The 13,711-nt window shown below is 41.1% G+C and overlaps 1 protein-coding gene across 1 annotated transcript; it reads left to right on the top strand.

The window, feature by feature from the left end:
- Nucleotides 1-9,668: 9,668 nt before the first annotated feature.
- On the top strand, nt 9,669-13,215 carry LOC104446004 (G-type lectin S-receptor-like serine/threonine-protein kinase At1g11330). The gene is given in 8 exon segments (XM_039314102.1): nt 9,669-10,547; nt 10,550-10,843; nt 10,846-11,106; nt 11,290-11,573; nt 11,643-11,865; nt 12,091-12,328; nt 12,416-12,566; nt 12,654-13,215. Coding segments are annotated over 8 exon segments (2,499 nt in total). The 5' UTR covers nt 9,669-9,808; the 3' UTR covers nt 12,963-13,215.
- Nucleotides 13,216-13,711: the final 496 nt, after the last annotated feature.

Below are 13,711 nucleotides of genomic sequence, written 5' to 3'. Positions count from 1 at the left end.
ATAAGGATCGATAATGGTTAATATTGCACTGTTATAAGTCAATTAAAGCACTGATATAAATCAATTCAATGTACTTGGCTCGCGGTTGGTTCCGCACGATTACGATACTATCATTTAGCGATGATAAATCGATTTTCTATTAATCTCATTCTCATGGGTACATAATTGAAACCCCGTGATTACATGACAACTGAGGGTCATCCATGATTCAAAGAGGCACAGATGTGGATCGAAAATTATCGACTATAAGTTAACTGCAGGAAAATCCTTAAAAGCCACCCAATAGTTTATGTCGTATTAAAGTCGCATTTGATCGATTTTAACCATGAAATTAAATTTGATTTCAGGTATTGAACTTTCAAGTATTTCTGGATCAATCTATTGGACGTCGCCTTATTTGTCTGTCGATTTATCGACAAGATTAGAATTTTTGGGAAAATGATGAAACGATCGAGAATTGGAAGCTGGAAAGGGAGCCGGGTGGGGCGAAGGCCTAATGGCCCTCACACCTTCAAATCTCGGCCATGAGGGCCAAGTGGGCCAAGCCAAGCCTATTTTGAGCCCAAAGGCAAAATTGTAAATTTTGGTTAAAATGTTGACTTTTAAGAAAATAAAAACAAAAAGGAAATAAAGAAAGGAAGGAGAGGGTTTTAGGGATTTTTTTGGAAAATATCCTAATTCTCTCTCTCTCTCTCTCTCTCTCTCTCTCTCTCTCTCTCTCTCTCTCTCTCTCACGTCCCCCCTCCTAGCTGAGCCTTCTTTCCCTCCACCTCTCTCTCTTTGCTTTCGTCTGCCTCTTCCTTTTCTTGGTTTCTTTCCCCCATCACTGACCCTCCCCATTGCCGTCCCTTTGGCCGCTAGACCACCGCCGCTCATAGCCTGTCCATCAGTTGTTGCCGTTGCTTGCTCCGCCATTCAACAACGTGTTGATCATCGATGAGAGTGCTAGTATGAACACCTAGAGGGGGGTGAATATGTGTTTAAGATAAATCTTGGCAAATATATGCGGAATAAAATAAACTTTAAACAAAGGAGTTAGGGAAGAGAATAAGAACACAAGATTTATAATGGTTCGGCTTAATCCAAGCCTACGTCCACTCTCCCACGCTAACAGCCTTCTTGGCTGGATTCCACTATGCAATCAACAAGAGATTACAACTTTGAGTGCAAACACTTAGTAGTAGATCACACTATCTCATTAAGTCACTCTTTTGGTATTTCTCTCATGATCACAAACGTTTAAGCTCTCCAAAGACAAGTGTATGATCGAAGGTTGGTCAGACTTTGGAATTATAAATTCTACGCTCTATCTCTTATTTGCTCATCGGTCCTTCATCTCCTTAAATACTCCTCCACTTCCAAACTAGCCGTTGGACGGTATCCGAGGATCGTCTTCCAATATACCCATTGGACAGCTCGTATCTAGAAGATTTGGTAGCTGTTGAGTGACAAAGGTAAAATCTCAAATTGATTCCGATCACCCATACAAACGAAATCTCGGTTTCCATAAGTAAAGCTTCTTCGTATAGAAAGTTCTTGTCTCAATATCTAATCGTCAATCAAATCAATCTTGATGTGGAATCCAAACCAGATCATCACTAGCCGTTATATGATTGGGCTTGAGTTACGTTACGTCGAGTTCGGATGTAAAGTCTCGAGAGCAATAGACTTTACAATCTGAGTCCGAGTGCAATAAACTTTGCAATATGAGTTTGAACATATTTTGCTTCGAACAGATTTAGCTTTAAGGTGCATCCGGTTCGGCTTCAAGATAGAGTTTGTCTTCTAGTTCATCATTCACGTTCGATGCGGAATTTGTCGAGTGAGCGGACTTCGATGTAGAATGTACTTTGACACTAAAGTCGGCGCCTTCGACTTTGACACGAAGTCTGGAAATCTTCGAGAATATACTTTGGACATGAGTTACATTCGATCTTTTGGTCGTCTTCACACTTTGACAATATCCTTTACATGTTCTATCATCTGCATGGTCTATTACTTAACCATTAAACATGTTAGTAGCCTTTGATTTATTTTGTCATCTTCAAAACATTATAAGGGATTTTCCTAACAATCGAGCCCTCATCGAGCTTAGCCGCCCCCTCCACTTCACCAGACCGCCATTCTTGTCGCCCCTTAGTTGCACCACCGTCACCGCCGCTTGCCACCGCTCGCCTGTCCTCACCGCCGCAAGCCACCACCCATCGCCCAAGTCAAGCAACCACCACCACCGAACCACCCTTGATGGCCATGAGCCTCAAAAGCCGAGCTATTGCCGTTCATGCCACCGTTCGAGCCGTGAGCCCCGTGTCCTCAACGTTGTTGTGCAGTTGTTGCCAGGAGCTTGTCATTGCTGGAAAATCATGAGTTAACTCATAATCATTGATTATGTAGTTAATTGTGTTTAGAGGTAGGTTTAGTTTAGGCTAATGGTAGTTAGTGTTAGTTAACTATGATTTAGCTTTAACTATGGTTAATGATGGTTTAGATTAAAATTAAGTGTGGTTAGTTTAACTAATTGTTGTTAGATTAATTAAAAATTGTTAGTTAAATTAATTGTGGTTAGATTAATTAAGTGTGATTAGCTTAATTAATAACATATTAGTCGTTAAGTAGAATTTTATGCTTGATTTTCTAGATGAATTTACGCATAATTCTGATTGTTTGAGCTTGTTATGCCATGTTAGCTATTGTCCAATGTATAAACCTTATTTACTATTTTCAAAGAAGGTTTTGTTGGCAAGAAAATGTTATATTCTTTGGTGTCATGTTTGGATGCCGTGTTTTACATGTCAAATGGGACAATGGAGTTTTAAAATGAAAGTTTGCAAAATTTGGCGAGTTGATTTTGAGCACGAGACCACGTGCGATTATTTTATTGGAATTTTAAGTGTGAAAATTTGCCAAAGTTTGTTATTTGAGCATGAACTCTTTTACACTAGGGTAATTGATGGCAAATGATATTAGCTTGAGTGTTGGTGTGCTTGAGTGGTCACTTAATCGAACTTGTCACCTAACGGGAGTTTGGGGACGATGCTCGATGTTTATCAGATGTTCGACGGGGTCTGGATGCTGAGTTGCAGTTGAAGCCGGACCAATGCTTTTTAAGGAATGCCAACTAGGCGGGGGTTCTAGACAATACCGTGCCTGATGAGGCGGGATGATGCCCAGTTATGCCAAAAGACGCCGACTCTTGTATTGACTGTGGCCCAAGGGGTTGTAATAATTGGAACGTGTGTGTTGGCATTGCACCTGGATATTGTGGAATGGATTCTAACTGTTGATTATACTTAATGCATTGATATCGGCATATATAATGTACTTACGTGCAATGGCATGCTAATGTGAGGCAAGATTGTATATCATTGCATGTTTAGGCTACCTCTAGGACGAATTCATGTTCTAATCGAGGGTTGAGCTGTTAACTCGGTAAGATTTTTTTTTATCTCATCCCTGTTGTTATTAAATATTTTCAGGTCCGTAGAATGGATCGTTGTTACGTTCATATTAGGATCCCATGTACCAAGATACGGTTATGACCTCATACCCTATTATGGGGACTGACCGTATGCACGAGCGAGGGATCATGACGGTGTGGTTAAATGAGGGGTTAGTCGCCTAGGTGCCTCATAGGTTTAAGGCTTGGTTTGGTCGAGAGGGTGATATTTGTTTTGGTCTGTCCTTGAATAAAGAGAAGCCCTCGGAGTAATGTGGGGGAAGAAGGCGAGGCCTTCTTTGAAATTTTTGAGAAAACGAAGAGGAAGCTATAAGTTTTCTTGGGCAGGAGGGAGACGGGAGAAAAGTTCCATGCCGTAATAAATGCATTACAGAGGGGGAGAGAGAGAGAGAGAGAGAGAGAGAGAGGAGGCTGGGGTGGAGAAAATATTAGCAGGGTTTTACCCTCCATGTAGGCGGTGGGTAAGACCACTCAGAGTCGACACGTGGCTCCGTAGGCGATGGCTCCCCTCTGTAATGCATTTATTACGGCATGGAACTTTTCTCCCGTCTCCCTCCTGCCCAAGAAAACTTATAGCTTCCTCTTCGTTTTTTCAAAAATTTCAAAGAAGGCCTCACCTTCTTCCCCCACATTACTCCAAGGGCTTCTCTTTATTTAGGGACAGACCAAAACAAATATCACCCTCTTGAACAAACCAAGCCTTAAATCTATGAGGCACCTAGGCGACTAACCCCTCATTTAACCACACCGTCATGATCCCTCGCTCGTGCATACGGTCGGTCCCCATAATAGGGTATGAGGTCACAACCGTATCTTGGTCCATGGGATCCTAATATGAACGTAACAACGATCCATTCTACGGACTTGGAAATATTTAACAACAACATGGATGAGATAAAAAAATCTTAGCGAGTTAACAGCTCAACCCTCGATTAGAACATGAATTCGTCCTAGAGGTAGCCTAAACATGCAACGATATACAATCTTACCTCACATTAGCATGCCTTAGTACATTATATATGCCGATATCAATGCATTAAGTATAATCAACAGTTAGAATCCATTCCACAATATCCAGGTGCAATACCAACACACACGTTCCAATTATTACGACCCCTTGGGCCATGGCCAATACAAGAGTCAGCGGTCTTTTGGCATAACTGGGTATCATCCCACCTCATCAGGCACTGTATTGTCTAGAACCCCCGCCTAGTTGGCATTCCTTAAAAAGCATTGGTCCGGCTTCAACCGCAACTCAGCATCTGGACCCCCGTCAAACATCTGATAAACATTGAGCATCTCCCCAAACTCCCGTTAGGTGACAAGTTCGATTAAGTGACCACTCAAGCACACCAACACTCAAGCTAATATCATTTGCCATCAATTACCCTAGTGTAAAAGAGTTCATGCTCAAATAACAAACTTTGGCAAATTTTCACACTTAAAATTCCAGTAAAATAATCGCATGTGGTCTCGTGCTCAAAATCAACTCGCCAAATTTTGCAAACTTTCATTTTAAAACTCCATTGTCCCATTTGACATGTAAAACACGGCATCCAAACACGACACCAAAGAATATAACATTTTCTTGCCAACAAAACCTTCTTTGAAAATAGTAAATAAGGTTTATACATTGGACAATAGCTAACATGGCATAACAAGCTCAAACAATCAGAATTATGCGTAAATTCATCTAGAAAATCAAGCATAAAATTCTACTTAACGACTAATATGTTATTAATTAAGCTAATCACACTTAATTAATCTAACCACAATTAATTTAACTAACAATTTTTAATTAATCTAACAACAATTAGTTAAACTAACCACACTTAATTTTAATAGAAACCATCATTAACCATAGTTAAAGCTAAATCATAGTTAACTAACACTAACTACCATTAGCCTAAACTAAACCTACCTCTAAACACAATTAACTACATAATCAATGATTATGAGTTAACTCATGATTTTCCAGCGACGACAAGCTCCTGGCAATAGCTGCACGACAACGTTGAGAACACGGGGCTCACGGCTCGAACGGTGGCACGAACGGCAGCAGCTCGGCTTTTGAGGCTCATGGCCATCAAGGGTGGTTCGGTGGTGGTGGTTGCTTGACTTGGGCGATGGGTGGTGGCTTGCGGCGGTGAGGACAGGCAAGTGGTGGCGCGGCAACGAGCGGTGGCAAGCGGCGGTGACGGTGGTGCAACTAAGGGGCGACAAGAATGGCAGTGGGTGAAGTGGAGGGGGCGGCTAAGCTCGATGGGGGCTCGATGATCAACACGTCGTTGAATGGCGGAGCAAGCAACGGCAACAACTGACGGACAGGCTGTGAGCGGCGATGGTCTAGCGGCCAAAGGGACGGCAATGGGGAGGGTCGGTGATGGAGGAAAGAAACCAAGAAAGGGAAGAGGAAGACGAAAGCAAAGGAGAGAGAGGTGGAGGGAAAGAAGGCTCAGCTAAGGGGGGGACGTGAGAGAGAGAGAGAGAATTAGGATATTTTCCAAACAAAGTCCCTAAAACCCTCTCCTTCCTTTCTTTATTTCCTTTTGTTTTTATTTTCTTAAAAGTCAACATTTTAACCAAAATTTACAATTTTGCCTTTGGGCTCAAAATAGGCTCAGCTTGGCCCACTTGGCCCTCATGGCCGAGATTTGAAGGTGTGAGGGCCATTAGGCCTTCGCCCCACCCGGCTCCCTTTCCAGCTTCCAATTCTCGATCGTTTCATCATTTTCCCAAAAATTCTAATCTTGTTGATAAATCGACGGACAAATAAGGCGATGTCCAATAGATTGATCTAGAAATACTTGAAAGTTCAATATCTGAAATCAAATTTAATTTCACGGTTAAAATTGATCACGTGCGACTTCAATACGACATAAACTATTGGGTGGCTTTTAAGGATTTTCCTGCAGTTAACTTGTAGTCGATAATTTTCAATCCACATTCGTGCCTCTTTGAATCATGGATGACCCTCAGTTGTCATGTAATCACGGGGTTTCAATTATGTACCCATGAGAACGAGATTAATAGAAAATCGATTTATCATCGTTAAATGATAGTATCGTAATCGTGCGGAACTAACCGCGAGCCAAGTACATTGAATTGATTTATATCAGTGCGCTAATTGACTTATAACAGTGCAATATTAACCATTATCGATCCTTATGGTCAAGCAGTCAATCCTTTATTGCATTCTCCGATCTTTCGCAATTTAACCCTTTACAACCTCGCCTAATAAATTAGTTAACTTATAAGTGATCAATTCATAGTAAATTAACTATCAATGCATTAATGAAATAACCATTTCAAATATATATCGAAATGGTCAAATTTTAAGATGCCACAATCGATCTGCTACAAAGGCCTCGCCCTCACAAAGGCCTTGGGTAAGGCCATCACTGTGACGCCCAGAGCGTCACCTGACACTTATTTCTTATATTATTACTCTCTTTTAGTATGCAGAAGCGTAATCAAACATTTATGAATATTCCTTTAACAATTAAAACCTTACAAATATAACTAACATACTTAAGCTTCTTTTATTTACACCAGATTTGCTATTCACAAGTTCATTACATTACAAGCAAAAAGACAGGAATCTGGGTAGGAATAGGGAAACCTATCTCCAAACTATACTATACTTCCAAAAGTCTACCTATACAAATGACCAGACTGAGTCACGGGTCAATGACTTCTCCGTCTACTGTGTCTCCGACATGTCCTTTCGTTCCTTCCCCACCGTCCCCTCCTTCGTTGTCTCGTGCGAATAAATTGAGAGAGCTGGGACCGTGGCAATGTGATCACAGGGGAGACGACTTGACCCACCACTCAGTCTTCGTCCCTCAATCCCATCCCACGCAACTCACATGCTGTGACGAGTTACTGAAGATGTGATGTCCGGTCGTCGTCGTCCTCATCCTCCTCCTCCTCCTCTCACGTGCGGCTTGACAGGGGGAAGGGTGACTGGAAGTTGGCGGGGGCTTGACTTTCGTAACTCGAGTCATCCGCAGCCACTGAGACCACGAATAGGTGTAGAAAGATCAGAGTTTCAGTATGTGCGGTTTAGGGGGAAATTAGAGGTTTGCTCGTGTTTCTTGCAGAGAGTAATTTGGGCTAATGCAGTTCAGCCATCATTGATATAGAAGTTGGAACCGCATTCTATTCTCATAAATTGGAACTCCAATAGTTAATTGACTTGATTAATTTACAGGCATGGAAGTTATGGAATGAAGAGGATGTTCTAGCACTAGTGGACCCAACCATGCCTGCTACACCCTTTGAGGTTCAGCTTTCAAGGTGCATAAATGTGGGGCTTCTCTGTACACAAGAAAGGGCAAAAGATCGGCCTTCCATATCAACAGTTATTTCTATGATCAACAGTGAAATTGTGGATCTTCCCCGTCCAAAGCAACCTGCATTCACCGCGAGGAAAATAACCCAAGACACGGATTCCTCTGGACAAAGCCAAAAGACATGTTCTGCCAACGACGTCACTCTTACTGTTCTTCAAGGAAGATGACATGATCTGAATTTTTGCACGATTCTCACTACATGTCCTGTTCTTACTGTTTCGAGTTCAACTTGCTATTGTTAGGCAATCTTGCTTGGAAATGTATAGAAAAGCAAAACATGAACTCTTTGTGTCATCAAAAGTTGGGATTCCAATATTTGGTTCCTTTTGTTGGGATTCATGCTTCTACTTCTCATCTCAGGAGGCAGTGCTTTAGACAAAATTCTGGAAAAATTGTGAATTGTGAACGCTGCCCCCACCCCCACCCCCCAACTATGCGGTGAAGTCTAATTAGCCCCCTCCTTCCAACGTTTGCAACTACCCCTTGATGTTTCTATTTGTTCCAAATTAGAATTCAAATTGTAGAAGCGCTGGAAATACCCTCAAATGTGGAAATGGCCTCTAGTGTTTACCCATATTCAATTCGCATCATAAATTCAATCACACATTGCACTAATCCAATTGATGCGGGATATACTTATGACTGACATATTGAGTGATGTTGCGGGATTTTTTTAATTATGAATTGAATATGATTTAACTTTTTAAATACTCAATTATAATCTGCTACACTATATTATGTCAAGAGCAATCTAAGAATGGTTGTGACTTGCGTTACTTCTATTTCCGAAGTTATAAACTCCTAAGCGAGACGGTGGATTTGACCCTTTTCAAGCTCTCCATCGTAGTATTTTATTGATTAAGTTTAAGAGAACAGAGTAGGAGTGATCAGATCATGGGTAGTCAATATCGATATGATGTTTGGGATTTGAGTCGTGATTGGGTTTGCATCTTGAGTTTGTCAACTTATGAATGTTTTGTCCAAAAATGAAAATAAAACTTCATGGGCTTGCATTTTAAGCTTTTGAAGTGTCTGATTATGTAAAATTTCCATGGTATTCTCTCTCTCTTATTGATCACTTTCAAAGACTTAATTGCTTTGTCTTCAGTTACCCTCGAAGGGCGAAAATCCCCATCATTAACTATAAGGACTCGGGAGCTATCAGTATGTAATCACATGTAATATTGTTCGCTTTGAGCTCAGGACTCCCCCCAGGCAAAGTGGGACAAGAGACATGCGCTTAGCCTCGCCCTCGTATTGCCAAGGCGTTGCACTAGCCTGCCCCTTCTTACTTCCCGAGTCTGGGTTGTCACATTCTTCACCCTTTAAGACACAAGGCCCTTGCTGTGACCCCACACGCTGCGAGAGTCGGCTCTTTGTCATATTCTCCCCAGGAATTGACTCTGATACCTCCACTTTGGGCCTTCTACCCTCACGGCTTTAAAACGCATTAACTCCCCCTAGACAATGTGGGACATGAGACATGTGCTTAGCCTCACCCATGTACTGCTGAGGCGTTGCACTAGACCGTACCTCCGCACTTCCCGGGTCTGGATTGTCACATTAATGCTCTCACATGGCTTGCTAGATCACTATTCTTGACCCATAAGTCAAGGTAGAGCGACCTTCCAAGAATCACCCTATGAGAAGAAATAATAAATGTCCATAAGAGCCAAAGAAGAAAGTGGTCTCAACGAAAAAGACCACCATGTGGAAGACTTTCGAAAGGCCATTTTAAGCTACTAGACAGGGAAAAATCAGGATATTGACAGCAATAGTTGACGAGGAAAATCTTCCCCTTAGAGCAATATAAATTTCTTCATGGCGATGCTTAAGCCACCCTTTGCAATGGAAAATGTATCTTTATCTTAAACCACAAGGTCTTCTCTCTCTATATTTGAGATTTCCACCTTCTGTCCTAAACTTCAGGTTGTGTCTTCTGATGTTCTAAAGCTACCAAAATCAGTTGTTGCTGAGAAGAACGATTCAAGTAGTCATGATACTTCCAGGAAAAGTAAGAATATTCTCTCTCTTTATTTTCTCACATTATGCTGTGAAATTTTGCGTTGGTGGAGATGTCATTACGGCATCTGAGTACATCCAAGACCCTGGAAGTATCATATCAAGTGGAGGTCTCTACAGACTGGGATTCTTTAGCCCCAATGGTTCTACCAATCGGTATGTCGGAATATGGCATGACAAGATTCCTGCATATAACGTCTTTTGGGTTGCGAACAGGGAGAAGCCTGTTGCAGATTCTTCTGGTGTCATGACCATATCTGATGACGGTAATCTTGTGATAATGAATGGAAAGAAGGAAGTACTTTGGTCATCCAACGTTTCCACCTCTGGAGCTAATGCAAAAGCCCAATTATTAGATAGTGGAAATCTTATCTTGCTCAAACAAAGTTCTAATACGAGCACAAATGATACAGCAATGGTATGGGAAAGTTTCCAGAACATGTCTGATACACTCATGGCGAAAATGAAGCTTAGCACCAATGTGAGAACAAATGAGAAGCAGGTACTCACATCTTGGAAAAGCCCTTCTGATCCATCAATTGGAAGTTTCTCAGTTAGTTTTGAACCACTAAATATTCCTGAAGTTTTCCTTTGGAATGGCAGTACTCTTTATTGGCGGAGTGGTCCATGGAATGGTAAGGTTTTCATTGGAATTCCCCAGATGGCATCTGTCTATCTTGATGGATTTAGCATAGGGGATGGCGAAGAAGGAACTGTCTGACTTACAATTTTGCAGAGGTGTCTTATTTGTCCTACTTTTTTGTGAAGTCAAATGGGGTATTGTTGCAGCCATACTGGGATTTAAAATTTAAGTATTGGCGAATCGATTGGTCAACCCTGGATTCCGATTGTGATGTTTATGGCAAGTGTGGGCCGTTTGGATTCTGCGATACCAAGAAATCACCAATTTGCAGCTGCTTGAGAGGCTTTCAGCCTAAAAGAGTCGAAGAATGGAGCAGAGGGAATTGGTCCAGTGGATGCATCCAGAGATCATTGCTGCAATGTGACAGGATAAAAATGGCAGTACTAAAGTGGGAAAAATGGATGGATTTCTAAAGCTTGAGAATGTGAAAGTGCCAAATTATGCAATCTGGTCATCATCTTTGGAAGACAAGTGCCGAGAGCAGTGCCTCAGTAATTGCTCGTGTGCAGCATATGCTTATGATGCGGGAGTTGGTTGCATGTACTGGAGGGGAGACCTAATCGACATACGGAAGTTTTCCTATGGAGGAAAAACTCTTTTTGTCCGACTGCCCGTTCAGAACTTGGTAAGTTCATTCCTAAATTTAGTTCTTGATTAATCTGGTAATGTGACTTACTGCTAGATGGTTAGGGAATTTCAATCTATGTGATATGCGAGGTGGAGTTGTGATCTATGAAAGGTAGCAAAACAGTACTTTCTTTAATGTCTGTTCAATCTCTTAAATCATTGTATGTCCGTATTTTGATCTGCAGAAGGAAAACGAGATCTGAGAGCAATTATAGCGGCTGCAGTTGTTGTGGCAACAGTTATTTTCAGTATTGGTACTTTCTTCGCCTGGAAGAAGTCAAAAAAACGAAGAGGTAAAGACGGAGAACAATTTTCAGAGGCTTCTACTGAGAACATGCTTGGAAAGAGCTTGAGCAAAGTTTATCTCCAGGAGCTTGTGCTATATAAATTGGAAGAGCTGGCCGCAGCAACACGCAACTTTAGTGACGCGAACAAGCTCGGAGAGGGTGGTTTTGGGGCAGTATATAGGGTAATACTTTGTCATGAAGAGGCAAAAGCTCCTTTTTTCTTCTTCTTTAATTTCAGCAGCTCATTTAAGTCCTTTTGTACAGGGAGATTGCTAAATGGAAAAGAAATAGCAGTCAAAAGACTATCCAGGGCCTCGGGACAAGGATTGCAGGAATTTATCAATGAAATGGTCGTGATTTCTAAGGTCCAACATCGAAATCTAGTTCGACTCCTTGGATGCTGTGCCGAGCAAGATGAGAAACTATTAATCTATGAGTTCATGCCAAATAAGGGTCTAGATACATTTCTTTTCGGTAATATTCCATTTCTTGCAACATTCCCTCGATCTATCATCGAATGCCAGTTTATAGGGAAGTCTAATTTTTAATTTTAGCTGTTTAAACAGCATCTGGCTGTACCTATTGCACGTACTTCACATTTTCGGTTTACATAGGAACATCTTCCTGTGCATTTCACTCTTCTCCATTCATAAAACTAACACATTATTTTATGAATTTCACTTCTCTTTTCTACTTCAGATCCGCTCAAACGAGAGCAACTGGATTGGAGAAGACGGTTCAACATTATTGATGGAATTTGTCGAGGGCTACTGTACCTTCACCGTGACTCTAGACTACGGATAATTCATAGAGATCTTAAGACAAGTAATATCCTGTTGGACGAAGAGCTCAATACAAAAATTTCAGACTTTGGAACAGCCAGGATATTTGGGGGAAAAGAAGATCAAGCAGACACACTAAGAGTTGTGGGAACCTAGTTAGTATTTCTTATATTATGAGTCTCCTAATGATTTTTATCTTTATACCTAGCATAAGAAATATGAAGGTGTTTCATTGAATGCAGTGGTTACATGGCTCCGGAATATGCGATGGAAGGGCGGTTTTCAGAAAAATCAGATGTTTTTAGCTTCGGAGTAGTATTGCTGGAGATCGTAAGTGGAAGACAGAACACTAGCTTCAATGAGGAAGATCAATCCTTGAGCCTGTTAGGATTGGTAAGCTGTTACAAACAGAGAGATCACCCTATTTCCATCAACTCAAATTCCAAAAATAATTGGCCTTGAATTCTGTTTTTTTGGCAGGCATGGAAATACTGGGAGGAAGACAATGTACTTGCACTAGCGGACCCTAAAATTTCTGTTGGACCCTTTGGGGTTGAGATCACAAGGTGCATAAACGTGGGGCTGCTCTGTACACAAGAATTCGCACAAGACAGGCCTACCATTTCAACTGTTATTTCAATGATTAACAATGAAATTGTTGGTCTTCCTAGTCCAAACAAACCTGCATTCACCGAGAGGCAAACAACCACCGACACAGGTTCCTCCAGACAAAGCCAGAAGAAATATTCTGCCAACCATGTCACTCTTACCTCTCTGGAAGGCAGATAAAAAGAGGATGCCTGAACCAACACATTCGAAAGTTCAGCTCGGAGATGCAAACTATAGCCAGCTCGTGTCTTGGACATGGAGTGAATAATAAGTACTAGCATGATCCTATTTACATGTACTGCTGTTAAAGCAGAGTCTCTGTGTTCCTTTTCTTTTTTTCCTTAATCAAGGTCGATCTTGCTTGGAAATGTATGAACGTAAAATTGTGAAATAGCAAGTTACTGTAAGTTGGGTGGCCGTTAGGCCTTGCTTATTTGTGTCATTCCAAAGTTGGGGGGCAAATATTTGGCAAATTCTGTGTTGGTACAGTTGAGATTAATAGTACGGAAAACAAATTTGAGGAATTTCTGTATAATTCGATAAATTTAATAAAAAAAATATTAACCTATTTATAGGCTTTACGAGAGACAATCAAAGCTAACATATATCAATCAAAGATGTGAATAATCAAAGAAGATATTGCACAATCTTGAGAGATACTGAAAACCAATGGAAACATTCTAATTTTCTCTAATATAGGAAAATATCCTAAAACATTGTTCTAATTATCTCTAACATCCCCTCTCAAACTTAAGTCCTGAGTTTAAATTAAAAACCAAGAAACAACTAGACTATATATTTCAGAATTTGGCTCATCTGAGCGCTGTGTGTCTGGTGGTGGAGTCAGTTCCCTAATATGAGCGGCGGTAAAACAGCAAGTGATTGATACGGCTGGCTTTGCTGCCTAAAATAGTAACTAGACGACACAG

This window comes from Eucalyptus grandis, chromosome 5, assembly GCF_016545825.1.
Source record: "Eucalyptus grandis isolate ANBG69807.140 chromosome 5, ASM1654582v1, whole genome shotgun sequence".
Classification (NCBI taxonomy): Eukaryota; Viridiplantae; Streptophyta; class Magnoliopsida; order Myrtales; family Myrtaceae; genus Eucalyptus; species Eucalyptus grandis.
This window is presented reverse-complemented; position numbering and strand designations above follow the sequence as displayed.